This window comes from Haemaphysalis longicornis, unplaced genomic scaffold, assembly GCF_048455015.1.
Source record: "Haemaphysalis longicornis isolate Haplotype H1 unplaced genomic scaffold, Haemaphysalis longicornis Haplotype H1 scaffold_2, whole genome shotgun sequence".
NCBI lineage: Eukaryota > Metazoa > Arthropoda > Arachnida > Ixodida > Ixodidae > Haemaphysalis > Haemaphysalis longicornis.
The window spans coordinates 151,965,125-151,983,191 of NW_027526295.1; the positions used below are offsets into that span (position 1 = coordinate 151,965,125).

Genomic DNA, 18,067 nt, shown 5'->3' on the forward strand with positions numbered 1-18,067 from the left:
ACGCACCGGAGCATTGCGTAAATCCGATTGAAACCCCAGGCGCTCGCAAACCGTGCGAACGAAACCGAACGGGTTGTCAGCGAATCGTTTGGTGAAGTCGCAGTATGCGCTACAGCGAAAGGAGCATGATTTGCGGGTCGGCAGCAGTCTTGTTGGTGTGCTTGGCGAGCGACATCCTGCTGGCGGGTCGCTTAAGCAAAGGTGCGAACACTTCGGTCCTGCTCCGAGGCGTGTACGCCAGACGCTTGCGTTGCGGCGAGCTCAGCTTGTGGAACGCGGCGGCGGCGTTCCACATAGGCGGCGGACGGGTAAACACAGCAGCTTTATCAAAACGCCAACTATCGGTACTGTACTATCGGTGCTCATTAGCGTCATGAGGCACTACTTCACACCATTAGTGTTGGTTTGGGCAAAACCCCAAAATTACATTTTAGAAATTCTTACGGGCTATATATATATCAGCAAAAAGAGCTTCGATCTTTGCCCGGGTGAGCGAGATAATCGCAAATACGCAAAAACACAATTTCCCAATTTTCCTCTCTTAGGGGTGGAATTTTCGTAAATCCTGCCTTATCGAGCGAGCCCTGTTAGAAATGTGCTCCCAAAGTTTCTAGCCCGAGCCATGACAGAAATGTGCTCAGGAAGTTTCAAGTCTCCAGTGGAGCATTTTTGGCTGGGCTCTGATGAGTGAGTGAGTGAGTGAGTGAGTGAGTGAGTGAGTGAGTGAGTGAGTGAGTGAGTGAGTGAGTGAGTGAGTGAGTGAGTGAGTGAGTGAGTGAGTGAGTGAGTGAGTGAGTGAGTGAGTGAGTGAGTGAGCCAGTCAGTCAGTCATTGTATCAGGCACTTCTTTTTATAGGTATGTATAGATAAAAATTGCCAAAAGATTGGGACTGCATTTATGCGTTTTTGTGCATTTTACGTCTTTCAGGACAGTTATAATTGCTGTACTTGCAAATACCAAGAAACGTATTTTTAGCAAACAATAAAATAGCACGTACAATCCCAGAAATTGCGCATTTTCATAATTACAATTACAAAACTCACATTACGTCTTCCTAATAAATCAGTGCGCTCGAATACCCAAACAGGATATTGTCAGTGTATATCAGCAGTAGCTGGTTAGTAGTTTAGCTAAATACATTTAACTAGTTTTATACGGCCTCCGAGGTTTTTTTAGGAAAACTTAGTCTCACGCAGGCAACTTGAGTCTTCAGCACTGTCGTTGCGGTAACTACCACATTTTGATTCGTATAGCGCTCTCGGGCACTACCTGTTAGCCAGAACCTCGATTCAATTCAATTCATCTCTTATTTTCCAGAAAAAGATTGTCTGGATGGTCGCCAGGGCTTAAAGCTGAAAACAAACAACTTGACTTGGCCCAGGAGACCGTTTATAGTGCTCTCTATAGAGCTCGATTATAGTGTTCTGTAAATTAACGTCGGTGTGACGCAGCTGGCGCAAAAAGCGAACGTCCAGTGACAATGACAGGCTTTTTTAATTGCCGATATTGGGTCAATAACCGTTGCTGCACCTGCTACGCAATCTGCGGGCTCGTGCTATCATCGCAGTACAGCAATCTGCGCGGGGCTAGAGAAAATTTGACAGAGCAAACTAGATTCTGTCATGCTACAATTGTATTTTGTGCCTTTCAGTAAATTTTTTCATTACTCTTCGTCTACACTGGAGAAAACGCATCCCAGCGATAAGGTCTGCGGCAAACTGTCCCGGTTCAATCACCGCTTTTGTCCCCTTTAGGCACGGGCGAACCAATAAATCTCGTAACAAGCCACGTAGAGCAACCCCATTTACACGCACTCTATAATAAATCTTCCACTTTTGTCTACCCCAAGATAAATGAATAGCAGCCCTGAAATCGCTGCGGCAGACAGTCTGTATTTATTACGTCGGTTTTTCTTCTGTTGCGGCATAAAAGCCAGCATTGCGCCTCTGCTATTGTCTTCTTACAGAGCACGGCGACTGTTTTCGGACACAGCAATGGGAAGCCAAGTGTGGTGCCTTTTTGGTCTCGCTTTCTCAGTTTCTGTCGCACTAGGTGGTGTTCGAGCCGGGCAGACTCGTAGCCTTAACGCCTTTGAGGTAAGTGGACTGATTCTTTGTCACTGAATCAAAGAATTTATGTACGCAAGCTACAAAAAGGCTTACTGGTTGCAACGCAACCTGAAAGAATTTCCGTCTAGGAAAAGTAATAGATGTATCTTTATTGGCATAATTTGTGCATATTTCTTAGCGCAAAAAAGGCGTGGCTAGAGAGGACTGCGGACTGGACAGGCGCTAGACATCATCTCATTATTACGAAACAAAGATGGAACCGTAAAATCGCTGCAACTCAAAGAACAGATGCTTCTACGCAGATCACATTACTACCCACACTTCTTCTTAAGATAATGGAGTTGTTTTTAACAGCAGAGCTGTTGAGGCCGGCGCAAATCCGTCCGTCGTGGGTAGAAAACCACGAAGTCTCAAGAAAAGAAAAATGTGGTTACGGAGGTCTCGGAAATCGAACCCTGGACCTTCACGCCGTGAAACCGGCGACCGAACTATTGGGCCACCCCAACTTCTTTTTTTTTTTTTTTTGCGCTATTAACTTTTCTTTTTTGTGTGTGGGAAGTTTTGCAGAGAACACTAAAAAAAAGGATTTTCCGTTGGATACCCATGGAATCAGGTCCTTGGCCGTTCAAAACTACGGCGCCGTCCCGTGTGATCTTTTGATGTTGCTGGCCCTGCATAGTATATGGAAATCTCGAATGGCGGTTCGCCATAATGATGTTGATGTGAGGCCGAGCAGAGAGTTGTTCTTCCAGAGTGTACGGGGCATCTTAGAAGTGTGTAAAGCCCAACGTTGTCCAACCTGACAGGTTAAATGTGGTGGAAAGTGTGGCATGGCTTCGGCCTTTTTAACAACCGCACACTATAGCAAGTGACGTGCTGGTGTCTTTTCACACTTTGTAATAGTTTTTTTTGTTGGTAATGTGTATACCAAAGACAGGCAATAAAGAAAAAAAAAACTGGGCAACTCCAACGGCCCCAGCGGTACGGGTTAGCAGCGGTGGACTTAGTAACATGTGCAGCCAATTGGAAAGAGAGAGAGAGAGAAAAAAACGCGTCCCGTGGTCGGAATCGAAGCTGCGTCCCTCGCGTTATGAAACCGGCGTCTATTCGATTGAGCAATCATCGCATTTCGGGCGCATAGCACTTCCTTTGGGTGATAACGCGGTCTACTTTGGGAGAGATGTGAAAGCCTGCGGAGGAAACGATCCGGGCCTGCCAATGGCATGAAGATCTTTCAGCGGCAGTGTTCAGAAATAAATGCGACGTGATGACATACGGAGCGGAAACTTGGTGCCTTGCTAAACATCTTAAAACACACTTAGTCTGCTCAACGGGCCATGGAACAAATAATGAACGGAGTAACACTTAGAGACAGGAGACGAGCTTCCTAGATCAGATAACAAACCAGAGTAGAAGATAGAATAGTTCAAATAAAGAAAAAGAAATGGACTTGGGCTGGTCACGTAATTAGGCGAAATGACAATCGGTGTACTACCAGTGTGACGGAGTGGGCGTCGATTTACAGGTCTAGAAAAAGAGGAAGGCCCAATTCGACGGAGGGACGAAATAAGGAAATTCGGAGGCGAAGAAAGGACTCGAGCGACACGGGACAGGAGCGGCTGCATGGCGGTCGATAGGAGAGGCCTTCGTCGTATACAGTGGCACGGCCGCTGGATGAAAGGCGCACTGACGTGCGCTCTCATCCAGCGGCCGTGACAGTGGACCGCGTTAGCACGCGCTAGAACCCGCGGCCAAGTACAAACCCAATGCCCGCACTACGAACCCAAACGAAATGATATGCGCTCGGAATACGATGGTAGTTCATTCGTATAGAAGCGCGGTTTCATAACTCGAGGGATTCAGGTTTGATTCCGACCCCAGGAACCGTTTTGTTTTAGATGCGAAGCATCTCATGCTCGGGGCTGTGTCCCTCCCTCCCTCGTTGTCGTTGTCCGCCGTCCACACTCTACTGCGCATATGCGCGTCTCTTCAGCCCCGTCAGCGTTTGGGCTGACGTCAGCGCAGTCCATTATAAAAAGAAATACTTAGGCGGAGCCCGGTTTCGATCCCACGACTTTCTGGCCGCAACGGGAGGTACGTGGCGCTCTTCCCACTGCGCTACAAACCGAGACGGGAGCATGTGCTACGAACGCACCTGGTGTCCTTTACTCATTCAAACTACGTCAAGAAGCTACTGATACAACGAAGGCACGCGAAGCTGAACGTCAACGGAAACGACGAACTGAAAACTAATGGGAACTTCAGTCGACCCCATGGCTGTTTCGCATACTACTCAGGGTTCCCCTACGGGAAGATAGTGTAAATTTTTTCACTTGGCTGCACATGCTATTGATCCCCACCGCTGCTAACACGTACCCTTCGGGCCTTCGGGGTGGCCCAGTAGTTCGGTTGCCGGTTTCACGGCCTAAAGGTCCCGGCTTCATTTCCCGCGACCTGCCTAACAATTTTTTTTGCTGAGGCTTCGGGGTTTTCTGTCTACCACGGACGGATTCGTGTCGGCTTGAACAGCTGTGCTGATAAAATCAGTCGATGTGACCAGAGTTTCTCCCGTGTCCCGCCCTGCAGTGCTAACAATATATCTTCAGTACCGTGTAACCAACTATTCCAACTTTGAGCGAATACTTAGCCGGTACTATCAAGATTGAAGGCCGTCATTCAGTTCGCTTATTCGGTGACTTTTATTGCGTGCAAGTTCGACCAGTGAAAAGCAGTATATCTCAGAACGTAACGCCGAATGTGGCACACGAACATACGAACTAAAAGTCTTGCTTTGGTGAAAGTCGAGAGGAGGAGGATGAATAAACGTGTCTTTAAAGCAGTCAGCCCTGGGGAAGAGTCCTCATTCCAGGACCCCTTGAGTCCGTCCGGAGCATTGGTGGAATTGAGGTAGACAACCGGCAAGGACGGCACTAGTAAAATTCTAGTTCATTATAACAACGCGAAAGTGAAAACTAAGCAAGCTATTTAAACTTCCACGAGGCTGAACGAATTTCCCACCGTACACAATGCAAAGGCGATGCCGATTATATTTATTCATGGAACCGCCTCCTTTTTAAAGGGGTAGTGGAATTCGCTAATTCAACACGTAGCTTCGAGGTGCCACTGTTGTCCACATACCTTAATGGTAGCTTGGATCTGATAATGTTGTTTATGCGTATCTCACGTTAATAAGGCAATGTCTTGAGGCACTAGTCTCATATGCTTGCGTTTAGCCTTCCCGATGCGACCTTCTACTTGCATAGTAGTATGGCACGTAGCCAACAAACTTAACTTCTTTGACGCCACATAATAAACATGCGCCTTCTAAAAAGTCGAAATTAAAACCATGAGGCCTGTTTTTACCAGCGAATAAGCCGCAAAAGTGTCCACTTATGTCAAAACAGACTCAAGAGTGTCCATGTCGTTTACTCTTGGTTGTTGCTCTTGGTTCCAGGGAAAAAGATTGAAGTTACACCCTATGCCTTTTCGGGACACTAAACCGCGAGATTGCCCTCGTTTTCACAGCAGTCTAATTCTCCATGTGATCCGCCGCGGGGGCTCAGTGGCTATGGCGCTGTGCATGCTGAGTCCAATGTCGCGGTTGCGATTCCCGGCCGCGGCGGCCGCTATCCTGATGGAGGCGAAAAGCAAAAACGCCATCGTGTTCGAGATTTCGCCGCACGTTAAAGATCCCGACGTCGTCAAAATTAATCCGGAGCCTTCCACTACGGCGCGCCTCATTGCCTGTGAAGCGTCGGCGCGTTAAACCTCGTAATCAACCAATCAATCAATTCTCCATCTGTGGCAGTAGTGTGGCAGCTAAGGCATATTTTCTCTATAGATGCAGCGTTAGAAGTGAGCACCTGGCAGCAGGTAGTCATTTCAAGCAGGTTCAAAGGTTTCCCGGTAATTTATCAGTGACCCTTATCCCTTAGAGTTCTTACTAATGTCCTAGAGTTATATAGTGCTTACTCGGGTAAATAAAATACCTAAAATATGTGTCCTTGCATTGCAGGTGGTAGCCATGTTCCCGGAGCTGAAAGCTATTTCAGATTCAAACGACGACGGCGTCTTCGAATGTGTCACGGCCACCCGCACGAAGCTTAATTTGCATGCGAAAAAGGCCACATACGAACTCGACTTCAAGGGTCACCGCGGAACGTCAAAGTACGTACATGTGCCAGCAGTAGAGAAGACCGCGGTTAGTTTACACGAGAAAAAGATCTACTTGATTGCGCGAACATGCTGCAGTGTTACATTTACGGAGTGCTTGCACAAATATTTCTATTTTCAGGAAGCATACAACATTTGATTTGACGGCTGGCCCCACGCCTGATAGCTTCGTCTACACCACGGACGAAGGTTGGTATCGCTCTTTGCGAATAACAAGCAAGTTGGGTATCTGTTGCGTATTGGCCTTCAATTTTCTGAAGGAGTGTAATTGCATATTAGGTTTGTGACCAATCAATTGCTAGTTTTTACCGCAAAAATAAAATGAACAAGCCGGCACTCGCCAACATTTAACGGCACCTAAGATATAGCCAAGAATGTTTATTCATAGTCTACCGTCACTTCCATAATCCATCAATGACATTAATGTTTCTTGCGTTTAGCACCAGGTGGAGATAAAAGAAATAACCAGTTGAGACAAAATTATCAATCAATGACTTAGTTTTATTTTAGCTCCAAAAAGTACATCGAAAAAGGGGGGTGGCGGAGAAAGCGGAGTATTTGTGGCTGGACGGGGCTCCAGAAATCCACCGGCAGCGAGACGCAATGCAGTAGCACAGCAAAGGTTATAACAGATGTTCAAACATGCATAAGCTTTTTGATATGCATTGAATAAAATTCCCACAAAAAAGGTTTATTCACACGTACTCTCTAAGCGAACATTCGACCAGTTTCTTGCGGGAAAGTTTTGCAATGTCAACATCTTTTCAGCGAAAATTATTTTATGTTGTAGACAATGGTTGGTGCAATCTTTTGTTCCAATAATTGGTACTGGAAAAGGGTATTTCCCAAGATGACTCGTACCGGACTCGTGCCGGAGATTTAAAAACAAATCTACCTTACCTTTCATAGAACTTTGGTAACTGTATATCAATTTGTAATTATACATATCCTTTTTATAACACCGTGTTTTTTTAAGGTTGCAGCCGTGTGTTTGTACTTTTTCATAGTGCGCAATCCTCAGTTTTTGTAATACAGTAATTTTATATATATGTAAGGCTGTAGTATTCTCTAACACCAGGATATGCAACTCAAGTTAGCAACTCAAGTTAGAATTGAAGAGATCATGATATAACTGCTTTTTAATTGAGGCTGGCAAGAAATGGCCACTTCGGTTCTGCTTAATTTTGACTGTAGCTTTTTACGATGGTCATTCAATGATATACATGTGCTGACAAAAAATGGCACCGAGCGTTTCTACAGATTTTTCGATTCATACAGCATAAGGGTCAAGAACAAGTTTCCGGAACACTGATCACTTGTTCGTGGTGCATGAAACATGACTCATTTTGTTTTGGATTCATTTAAAATAAGGCTATTTTGTTCGCTCCAAGCTTGCATTTTAAAACGGAACTTGCTTGCTTTCGTCAAGATTGCCGCCCCGTCATTCCGTGGAGAAAATACCATGCAGTCATCCGCATAAATGACAAATTTACAGCGTCTTTCCATTGGGATCGCATCATTGACATAAAAAAGGAAAATAATAGGGCCTAGAATACCTTCTTGTGGAACTCCGCACTTTACATACTTCTACAGCGTGATGTGTGTTGGTTTAGCTCTTGTGAATTGATATCTGCCCGGAAGATAAGATCGGATGAGTTTCTTTGACAGTCCTCGAAAACCGTACTTTTTTTACTTGTGAAGAAAGATTGAGTGATTCGCAAGGTAGAATGCATCATCATCATCATCATCATGCTCAGGTTCACTGCATGACTAAGGCAGTTCCCACTGACCTGCAACCGCTCCTGCCCTGCGCTGCTGGAGTCCACAGTTTACCCTCGAATTTTTTTTATTTCATACCTCCATCGGATTAATGGTCTTCCCCTTCTTCAAGACCCATCTCTTGGTATCCACTCTCTTACCTTAATTGTCCACGGTCGTCGGATCGTCTCACTACATGGCCGGCCCAAGTCCATTTCTTTTTCTTTATTTGAACTACATATCTTATACTCTAGTTTGTTCTATGATCCGGGAAGCTTGTTTCGTATCTCTAAGTGTTACCCCGATCATTATTCGTATCATGGCCCGTCGAGCCGGCCTGAGTTCGCTTTCTGTAGTTGTTTAATAAGGCGCCAAGTTTCCGCTCCATTTATTATCACCTCACATTCTTTTCTGAACTTTCCGCTGAATGTTCTCCGTGACTGGAAGCAGGAGTTTAACCAGAATTCCGATTTTTTTTTTTTTTTGGGGGGGGGGATTTAAATTCTCCTGTGGGGTGTTTAGGGGCTGTTGGGGGGAGTGCATAAATTTCTGGGCGGACTGCTCGTGGTTGTGGATTTTTTTTTATTGGGTGTGGGGGGTGTGGGAGGAGATTGTATAAATCCGCAGGGTTGTACATAGGCAGGCTTTCACATCCCTCCCAAAGTGGACCGCGTCAGCTTTCGCTATAACCCACGGCAAAGTCCAAAGCCAACCAACGCCCGCGCTACGATCCCAAAGGAAATGCTATAAACCCGGAATGCGATGATTGCTCAATCGGATAGACGCCGGTTTCATAACGCGAGGGACCCGGATTTGATTCCAACTACGGGAAGCGGTTTTTTTTTTTTTTCCTCAGCGGCACATGTTTTTGTTCGCCTACACTGCTAACCCCGTACCCCTTGGGCCTTTGGGGTGGTTTAGCTGTTAGGTTGTCGTCACGGCGTAAAGGCCTCGGATACGATTCCCGGGACCTTACTAACCACCCTTTTTTAAGCTTCGAGGTTTTTTTTTTTTTTCTTTTTTTGGTGCGACGGACGGATTTGTGTCGGCCTAACAGCTCTGCTGTTGAATTGAAAGGAGTTTACCATTACCTTTCTGCAGCAAATGTCTAGAAAACTTTGTACCTCTGCATATCAAACAAAGAGGGGTTTCTGCAAGCGTAATTTGAAAAAGAAGCAGGAGGGGTCCAAAGCAGACTCCAAGTGAATGTATCACGGAGCGTTGAAAATGGTTCCATCGTAGAAATTCGGCTGTCAGCTTTTATGTGACCCCTCTTGGAGTAAGCTGAGGTTATAGTGACTTTGTATGATTTTTTCTGGCTAAGGAAGTGTGAATGCCGGAATGCCGTCCTCATGCCATATTCGACTAAACTTGTTCATTTGCTTGCAAATTGCTACAGTTGTATTAGGTGGACACACTGCATCTGAACACATGCATTCAACTTTTTTCGTTGGTAGTGTTTCTTGCCTCAACGTTAAGTGGTTCTTCTTCGCTGAAAGATATCAGTGACACATGCTGCTTTCTCAGCACCTATTTTAGTTCTTGCTTTGTTCCTTCATGTTCTTCGGATTCGATCTTCACAAAAACGATTCTTGCGCCGATCCCCCTCCTTAACTTTTCTTCTTATTATTTTGTAGCGCAAGCTACACTACACTACCTCGGGCGTTCTTCACGGTCTCCTCGGGGGGTCTTCGCGTTCTATACGCAACCTGAGGCGGCTATGGAACCTAGCGATTCTTTAGCAGCCGCAACTAGCAACGCCGCTCGCCGCGCTGAAAAATAAATATAGAAACAATAAAAAATACAAAAAGTTGAAAAAAAAATCGTATATATACAGTCAAACCCGTTTATAGCGAACTGCAATATGCACCGCGATTAGTTCGATATATCCAATAGTTCGATATAGCCGAACCCGCCTATAACGAACTTATTGTTACGAGTTCGCAATCCGCGGGAGCCCCCCCGCCCCCTCGTCCCCCCCCCCCCCCCCCTTCACGAACTCAGACATCCGCGTATGCAGAAACGAACACAGTACAGTAGCCATTACCATACCAAAATAATCCATTTATTGCAAGTATAACAAAGCTACTTTCCGCCTTAACTGCCCACGTTGCAAAAAAAAAAAAAGCGGCGATTTTCGTTTTCACTTTCGCTTTGGCGGCTTACAAGAAACATTGTTTGCACTAGTTCCCGTCCGCGTCCTCAAAAATCTAAGAAGCATTGGCGGAGCACATCTACGGCTGAAAGCGCTTCATTATAAGCGTCGGACGGATTTCTCTCGCGACATCATCGGGAACGCTGGCGAGCTCTTCCCACAGTTCACCGATGCTGCTGTCTTGGTCCGGACTCGCTGACAAGGCGGGTTCCGTCGCGAGTCCCACGCGTCGGAAACACTTACGCGTATTGGGCGTCACGTCGCTCCGTGGTCGCGGCTCTTGCTTCGTGGTCACGGCCAATCCACATCTCAATTGCCGCTCCGAGATCATGCATTTCGGCGGCCATTCTAGGCGCCCAGAGTTCGATATATCGGATGTGAACTTCGTTATAAGGAATATGTTTCCCATGTATTTCCGTAACTGAATTATTTTTGTTCGATATATACCATAATTCGCTCTATCCGGGTTCGTTATAGCCGGGTTTGACTGTAGAAGGGGAGGCTCGGTTGGATTCGTCGTCAGTTATGGAAAGTGAGTCGAAGAGACCAAAGAAGCCAGGCTTCGTCGTCGGAGCGAAACCAAGAGGAGGCAGCGAGCCGAGCAGACGGAGGAGGACCGAGCCGCACGCCCCGAGCAGCGTCGTAACCGTACAGAGAACCAAGCTAAACAGTAACATTACCCGTGCCTCTCGCTACGCACGCCCAGGCATGACTGAGCTAAGCCAGCGCAATTTTTCGGAATGGCCCGGCGTAAAGGCTGCCGGGAAGTTCCTGTTTCCGTCGTGCTTCGGCACTTGCTCAGGCGGGAGCGCGTGCGTTCCAAAGGCAGTTTCGAAGCACCTGGTCTTCGAGGGAGCAGAGTGCTCTACGGCGTAGCTCGGCAACCGCTCCCGACTTCCCATTGGAATTCAGCATTAGTTGGTGTCGATTTGGCAGTAAAAATACCTACAAGCAAATAAGAAAGAAACAAGTAAAACGTTTTGTAGTCCTTGCTCTTTATAAGCGACCCCAAACCATCCACCGCCGGCGTCGGCGGCGGCGTCCGCAGTGCTCTTTAAAGAAAAAACAGCATCCGGCGCCAGGTTTCGATCCGAGGACTTTGCGGGCCGCGGCGCGACGCGCTACCGACCAAGCAACGGCCGCGACGGTGATATCAGTGTTAGACGCGCCTTATATCTTTAACGCATTCAAACTACGTCGTCAGCGGCGTGCGTTGGCGACTCAGCGGCGTTATAGCGGCTTGATAACTGCGTGGTGTACACGTGATACTACAAACCCAATGGAAGAGATGGAAGAGAAGGCGGCGAGGCGTTGGGCTGCGGGGGCCGAGCGCAAGCGCCGCAAGCGGGCCGACAACCGTGCATTCGCACTTTCACATTCTCCCCCTCGGGGAAATGCGGGGAATTTTTTTATAGATGCGAACCTGAGCTCGCAAGTGTTTGTATAGATCGTGTTTCCGTAAAGGCAGTGGATTTTCTTGAAATTTTGACGTTATTGAAATTATTTTCGGTGTGGTACAAGCGCAGGTTAATGGAGCATGCGGGTGATCGCGAGAGCCTTTGACGACCGTCCGTATTATTGAAGACGAACGGCTTGCGTATTTCCTACAGTTAGTCTCAGGAGTTCATAGCTTTTCACGACTTTGTGGCTCCTCAGTCCGGTGCCTCATTTTCAACTTCTTTTCGGATTCGTCTTGAGAAGATGCCGTCAAAAAGGGCCTTCCTGATTAGCTTCGAACCTTCGCGATGCAAGTAAAAAAGTAATCAATCGACCAGATTTAGGGGAAAACTTTCCTTTACAAAAAGCAATCAAATTATGCTTCGTTCGCATGTGACTACCGCTTATAGTTGAGAATAGGGGACTGGATCGCACTGGCGCTTTTTTATGTACCGCTAGAAAAAGTACATGACCAAAGAAGAGAGAAATCGCACCTGCAATTACATTTGTTTCATAGCAAACAAGATATTGTTAGCGGTCGAGCAAAAAGCAAAGAAATGTGCGATGATTCAGTACAAGAATTCGCTCAGAGTTCCGTGTCACTTTCGCAGTGATAAAGATAATCTTTTACGGCACGAAATTCCTGGTGAATGCGCTATAAAGTGTTTACTAATGCACAGGCACATTTAGAAGGATCATGCCAACATTATCCGCTTTTTAAAACACTGGTGCTTCCTGAGTGTGCTGACCTTGAAATGCGAACGTGAAAGCGCTGCTCTAACCAAAAAAAGCCAGCGGGATCGTTTTTTTTTTTCCATCTCTACAATGTCCATAAATGGAGCTGCGTGGCTCCATTCATTCTAGTGTGACAGCTTTTTGTTTGTTTTCCTGTTGCTTTGCAGACCCCGACTACCACGAGAACGTCGTGATCAAATACAGCAACTTTAAAGACTGTGTGATCCTGAGTGGATCCTATTATGTACCACGTAAGTCTCCTCAGCGGAAATTCAAAATTTGCTTCACTTCAGAAGTTTAAAGCAAGGAACGGGTAAATATTGCGCTAAAATATGCCAGGCAACATTAGCTTAGCTGTTTCTTTACAGATCCTATCGACAGTGACCGGCTGTATGCGTCGTATATTTCTTGTGCGTAATATAGATCGAATTTATTTTAAGAGCTGTACATCATGTATATTGATTACTTCTATAAAATTGTGCAAATGTTCTCAGGGACACGTGCTGAATTATCAGCTCAGGCCGTTACTTTCTAGAGAATTTTACTATACATGGGCTCAGCCACACTTCTGGCCACCGCCTCGAATGTTTTTTTTTTTTTTTTTTCAGCGGCAGTTATCAAAACCCCCTAAGAGGGAAACCTAGAAGGCAGACACATACAAGCACAGAACTTGTAGGTTAATTTTAATTCCCGCAATCGCTGGGCACGTCTGTTTTTGAGATACGTCTTTAACTCGTAGGACTTACTAAACAAACTCAGCAAAATTTTGAAATTTCCGTTAAGCCATTGAAAGAATATATACGCCTAAAAAATGACAAAACACTGCCTTGTACCCATGAGCACCCCGGTTGAAAACATTCTCGCTCAAACATGGAGTACGAAGTCTAGTTTTGGTAGGAATGTAATGCCGATAACTGAAAACCGCTTGGTCATAAGGAAACAGAATAGCTAGCCCGACACTACACTTGCAACCGAATACGAATATTTTATGGAAAGCTGCGCTACAATATCCATCGAAAAAGTAGCCCTGACAAGCATTTGACAAGGAATAAAACTGTTTGGAGGAGCCCGCTTCCAAATTGTGCCAGTGAATTTTTTTTTGTTTTATCAACGTCCCCTCATAGGTTCAATTTTAATGATGCCCCTGTCTTTTCTCAAGGTTGTTCAAACGACGGCAGGAGAACGCTGCCTGTTATATTATCTGCTAGTTGCTTCACGTCTCAGATCGCTTTTTTGCATGATAACAATGCTATGTGAATGCTTGTCTGCCTAGCCTCTGTGCCTCGTTTGTGTCATATAGGGCTCTCTTCACACAGGGTATGAGACATACTCCTCGAGGGTGCTGTCTTGGGCCTGTTGGTAGGACATTGCAGAAGATCGATAGAGCAAACACAAACAAGGACCAACGAGAGGAAACACACAGAAAGCCCTGTGTGTGTCCTCTCACTTGTCCTTATTTGTGTAACCACTATCAATCTTCTGCAATGCTCGTCGAGCATCAGCGTAATGTCATTAAGCCTCAACATGTGTAGAAACTGGCGACACAAACCCAAAAGGAAACGTCATTCTAACAATGTAATGAAAGGTAGTTCTCACAGATTTGGCGAGTTGACTTTCCTTGTAATAACAGAAAATGTATGGGCACAAGCCCTAATGCACCGTGTTTCACAAAGAAATGTTTACGCTTATTCCTTGTTGCAGGGGCGACTCTTCCACTCTTGTAGCTGAAAGCCACAGACCATTGACGTGCTTCATAGTATGCGATTGCGCATGGTTCTTTGAGGGAAATTATGATAGGCGTAATTCATTTTTACACTCTGATCTATAAAAATCTCCGTAGTACTGTTGCCTTCATCAGTGATTGACAAAACTCTGGCGTGAACTCGACGGTGTATTTGAGTGTATGTTGAGATTGTCAACAAAATGGCCTAAACTACGCAAACAGCTGACGCATTACCTGTTAGGCAGAGGTAAATATTGCAATGCGTTCAAAGGTTACATGTTAGGTTCATGCCCTAGTGGTTATAACTGCGTAATGCACACCTATTATCGCCCAATTGAGATCCCATCGTATAACATTGGTCGATAAATGTATTTTTGCGACAGAAAAAACACCCCAGGAAGTGCTTTGTTGTGCTTCATTTCAGTTATGTGAGCGCGATCTCTGTAATTGGCAGCATCACCCCCATGGTATTCAAAATTGGCACATGTTTGAGATTACTGCCAAAAACTTCTCTTAGGCGAAATACCATTGGATGACCTTACTGAGATTAGCGCGATTTCAACATGGCAAGCACGCTGCGTTACATGGCATTCGCGTGCAGATGGTTGAATCCTTGTCCTGTTAAACCAGAAACAGCGAATTTTAGGCCCAAAAACTTTATGTGTATGTAAGCAAAGACATCGCGGAACGCGGAAACAAACTCAAATGTTTGCCACTCCTGCTTTCGTTCGGTAGAACTATCGCGCTTTATTTAGCAAATATTTATGTTACAAATGCTTCCTTTTGTTTCAGGCTGTGTTCTATATGTCACCGATGATGTGGCCGACAAAGTTCCCTCAGAGTGCTTACAACATTTTCAACACATGTGCGATGCCGCAGCTCCCGAAGACATCAGCGATCTGTGCACTGATGAATAATCTGCCTAAATTCAGAACTTAGGGCTCGCAAACCCACGAAAAAAGTTTTGTGAATGACACTTACTTTTTCTCTTCTTTTTGTATTAAAAGAAATGAAAAAAAAAAAACTGCGCTGACGGGTGGTATTCTGCTGTACTCATAACTAGGGACGGATTGTAGAGGGATAACTGATTTTAGGCAAATGTCTATTTATTTTCTTGATCTCCTATCCCACAATTTGATATATGGGCATGAATCACAAAATAAGATCTTTTATAGTGTTTTGTGGTGCCTATAAATGCCTATCTTGGCTTTTGAGCTTAAATGCCCTTAATAGATATAAATGGTCGTTTTATAAATGGGAGCATATATGAAAACTATATAGCCTCAAGTGTCGCTTTCGAGTGCAGTTTGGCATCGTCATCTATGTTACCAGGCAGCATTGACTGTTCGGAACTGTATGGGGTTCAACCTAGACCTCTATTCCAACCAACCCACGGAAAACAACCGCTGACAGCAATGGAATGGAGGCTCACGGATACATTCGTGAGCCTCCATTCCACTCCATATATACGCTCATACGTCATGGATTTTTTTTTTTTTAACTCGGGTTGTTTCTGGAGAAAACTGAAAACTGGTATGAATTACCCTGTGGTCGCTTTTTTCCGGAAGGATAGTTAGGGCTGTTAAAATCGCGCAGTGAGTGATCGGTCAATACAAGATCAAGAATGTTAGTCGAACCAGTTGCCACACGTGTTGGTTTCAAGTTCGGTAAGGTTAAAATGAAGGCAGACAACGAGAAATTTTCTAGTTTCTGTGCTGCTTCCTGCTACTGAAGCTTGGTTCAGCCAGTCGATGTTGGGAAAATCGGAATCACCGTACAGAAGTAAACACACGCTGGGGTGTTTGGTCGTGAGTTCATTTAAATTATCCTGCAGTTTTAGAGGGAAGTCGGGGCTGTGGCACGGCGGCCTGTAACACACGCCTAGGATGACAGATAATGGTTCAGAACGGTAAGGAGTCCATAATATTTCCAGACTCGACCTGGTCTTGCTCGGTAGTTTTTTGTTACAAGAGATAAGGACACCTGCAACCCGCGTGCCCTGACGATCTTTGCGAAACAAATTAAAGTCAAGTAGATCAAGCAGGACATCAGCGTCTGTGATATATCGCTTGAGAGCCAAGTTTCCGTTAACAGTAGTAAATTACTGCCCACGACCAAGAGGCGGTACATGGGTGGTGGGAGGATCTGTTCCAAGAGGTCCCAATACAGCTTTTTTTTTTGTTGCACTGCGTAAAAGTATTCAAAAATAAAGTCCCTGCGAGTGGGCCACCCCCCCCCCCCCCCCCCCCACCCACCCACCTCCCGCCAGTTGCACGGGCACCATGTTCAGGCTCTGTTGTTGCGAACGGAGGGGCGAGGTTTAAGGCGCCCCTACATTTTGGACTGCCGCTTGGAGGAAACCGTCCCGATGGTCAAGGAAGAACATAAATCGTTGCACCGTCCGTTTAAGCTCCACGTTAACAAGCCCTAGGCCCGGCTTCCACACTCCAGAAAATACCGCGCACGGGCTCATATGTGGATAGCCAGAGAAATACAGCGAACAACCGGTGAAGCTTGGCCACTGAGCCTTCGTCAGCAGTCGACACTTAGGCCCCGTACAAGATGGCCCTATATACCACGCCGTTGCAGACATGTGCCTTAGAGAAAAGGGCAATATGTCGCGCTCTCCAGGGTTCCAGTTTCTTTCAGGCAGCTGCCAGTTTCGTCTGCCACCGGGCCATGGCTTTGCCGTTGTCTCGGTTGACCCCGAGATATGGCTGCCCTCCACCGAACTCCGTGGAGTTGTGGTTTGGTCAAGCATTCGCCAAGTCGTGCTCTCTCTTAGTTTGAATGATTGAGCTGAGCCCCCTAGAATTGACAAAAGGCTTCAGATAGTGCAACGACCTCTTCTGAGTGCTCTATCGATGAGCACACAAACGCAATATTGTCCGCATAGGCCAAGACCTTTAGCTGTGTGTCGCCGAAGACTAAGCCTTTGATTGACTTCAACGCATGCCATCCTAAAAAGTGGTTCTATATTCGATGCGAAGGGAATCGGGGACATAGGGAACTCCTGCCTGACCAACCTTCCGACAACGATAGGGGCCCCACCTCCCTGTTTATAATGATGCTCGTAGTGATTTCGGTGTAGCAGATCTTTGTTCACTCCACCTCCCGCATTGATGGAAGAGCATGAACAAAAAGGCGTGGTCTACCTGGTCTTAGGCCTTTTTAAGGTCGAGTCGTAGGACGGCTATAGGGGTGAATGCCTTACTCTGATTCCGCAGAAACAGTGCGCCTGCGGTGCAGGTTGGTGTTGACGGAGCGTCCCCTAAGTCCACATGTCTGGTGAGGGCCCACAACACTAATGAGGGTTATCTCGAGACGTCGGCCCTGTATACGAGCTAGGATTTTGTCCATCAGTGGAGAGTAGACTGGTCGGCCCGAAGTCTTCCACGTTGGGTGCCGTATCATGGGAGGATTTTGGGGGGCGAGGGGGGGGGGGGAAGGGACGGATAAAGGCCGACCTCCATGCAGCGAAATGTAGGCGAAAAGGCGGCGAACGTCGCCCGGCGGCGGCCGCTCCGCCGCCGGCGTCGAAAATACGGCTGTTCGCCGGCGATCTACGCGAACTAGATGTCGAACGCGCGGCGGCGAACGCGACCGGAAGCGGCAAACTGCATTTTGAGGCCGCAGCCAATCACAGCCTTGTACTTCCTCGTTTTATGGAGGTTGGGGTGGACGAAAACTGAGCGGCGCGTCAAACCACGGCGTCCGCCGCGCCAAGTTTGCCGAGAAACTTCGCTGCATGGAGGTCGGCCTTAAAGGGGCACTGACACAAAATTTTGAAGGCGAGATAACTTCGCAGATAGATTGGTTGGAACGCATATACATCATCTGCAAAATATCAGCGGCGAATACAGCCTAGAACATATTTAAAATCAATTTTAAAGTGTGCGAAACGCAACCGAGCAGCCAGGAGAGGACCACGCGCAATCGACATCCCGAGGATGTTGTGTAAATAAACAACATCCAACACGTCACGAGTTTGTGTTTGCCGCTTCCGCACTGCCGGC

General features: G+C 46.4%; 1 protein-coding gene across 1 annotated transcript; it reads left to right on the plus strand.

Moving 5' to 3' along the window:
• Positions 1 to 1,897: 1,897 nt before the first annotated feature.
• Positions 1,898 to 15,054, plus strand: LOC144167452 (uncharacterized). Its single transcript, XM_077696713.1, has 5 exons — positions 1,898 to 2,097; positions 6,086 to 6,237; positions 6,365 to 6,432; positions 12,496 to 12,579; positions 14,844 to 15,054. Exons 1-5 carry the CDS (start codon positions 1,996 to 1,998, stop codon positions 14,966 to 14,968), a joined length of 531 nt encoding a protein of 176 aa, XP_077552839.1. The 5' UTR covers positions 1,898 to 1,995; the 3' UTR covers positions 14,969 to 15,054.
• The last annotated feature ends 3,013 nt before the right edge of the window (positions 15,055 to 18,067 follow it).

Excerpts from the sequence above, each read along its gene's own strand:
- LOC144167452 (XM_077696713.1), top strand. The coding sequence starts at position 1,996 with ATGGGAAGCCAAGTGTGGTGCCTTTTTGGTCTCGCTTTCTCAGTTTCT. Across the intron at positions 6,238-6,364 it reads GGTCACCGCGGAACGTCAAA|GAAGCATACAACATTTGATT; the intron begins GTACGTACATGT and ends TTCTATTTTCAG. Across the intron at positions 6,433-12,495 it reads CGTCTACACCACGGACGAAG|ACCCCGACTACCACGAGAAC; the intron begins GTTGGTATCGCT and ends GTTGCTTTGCAG.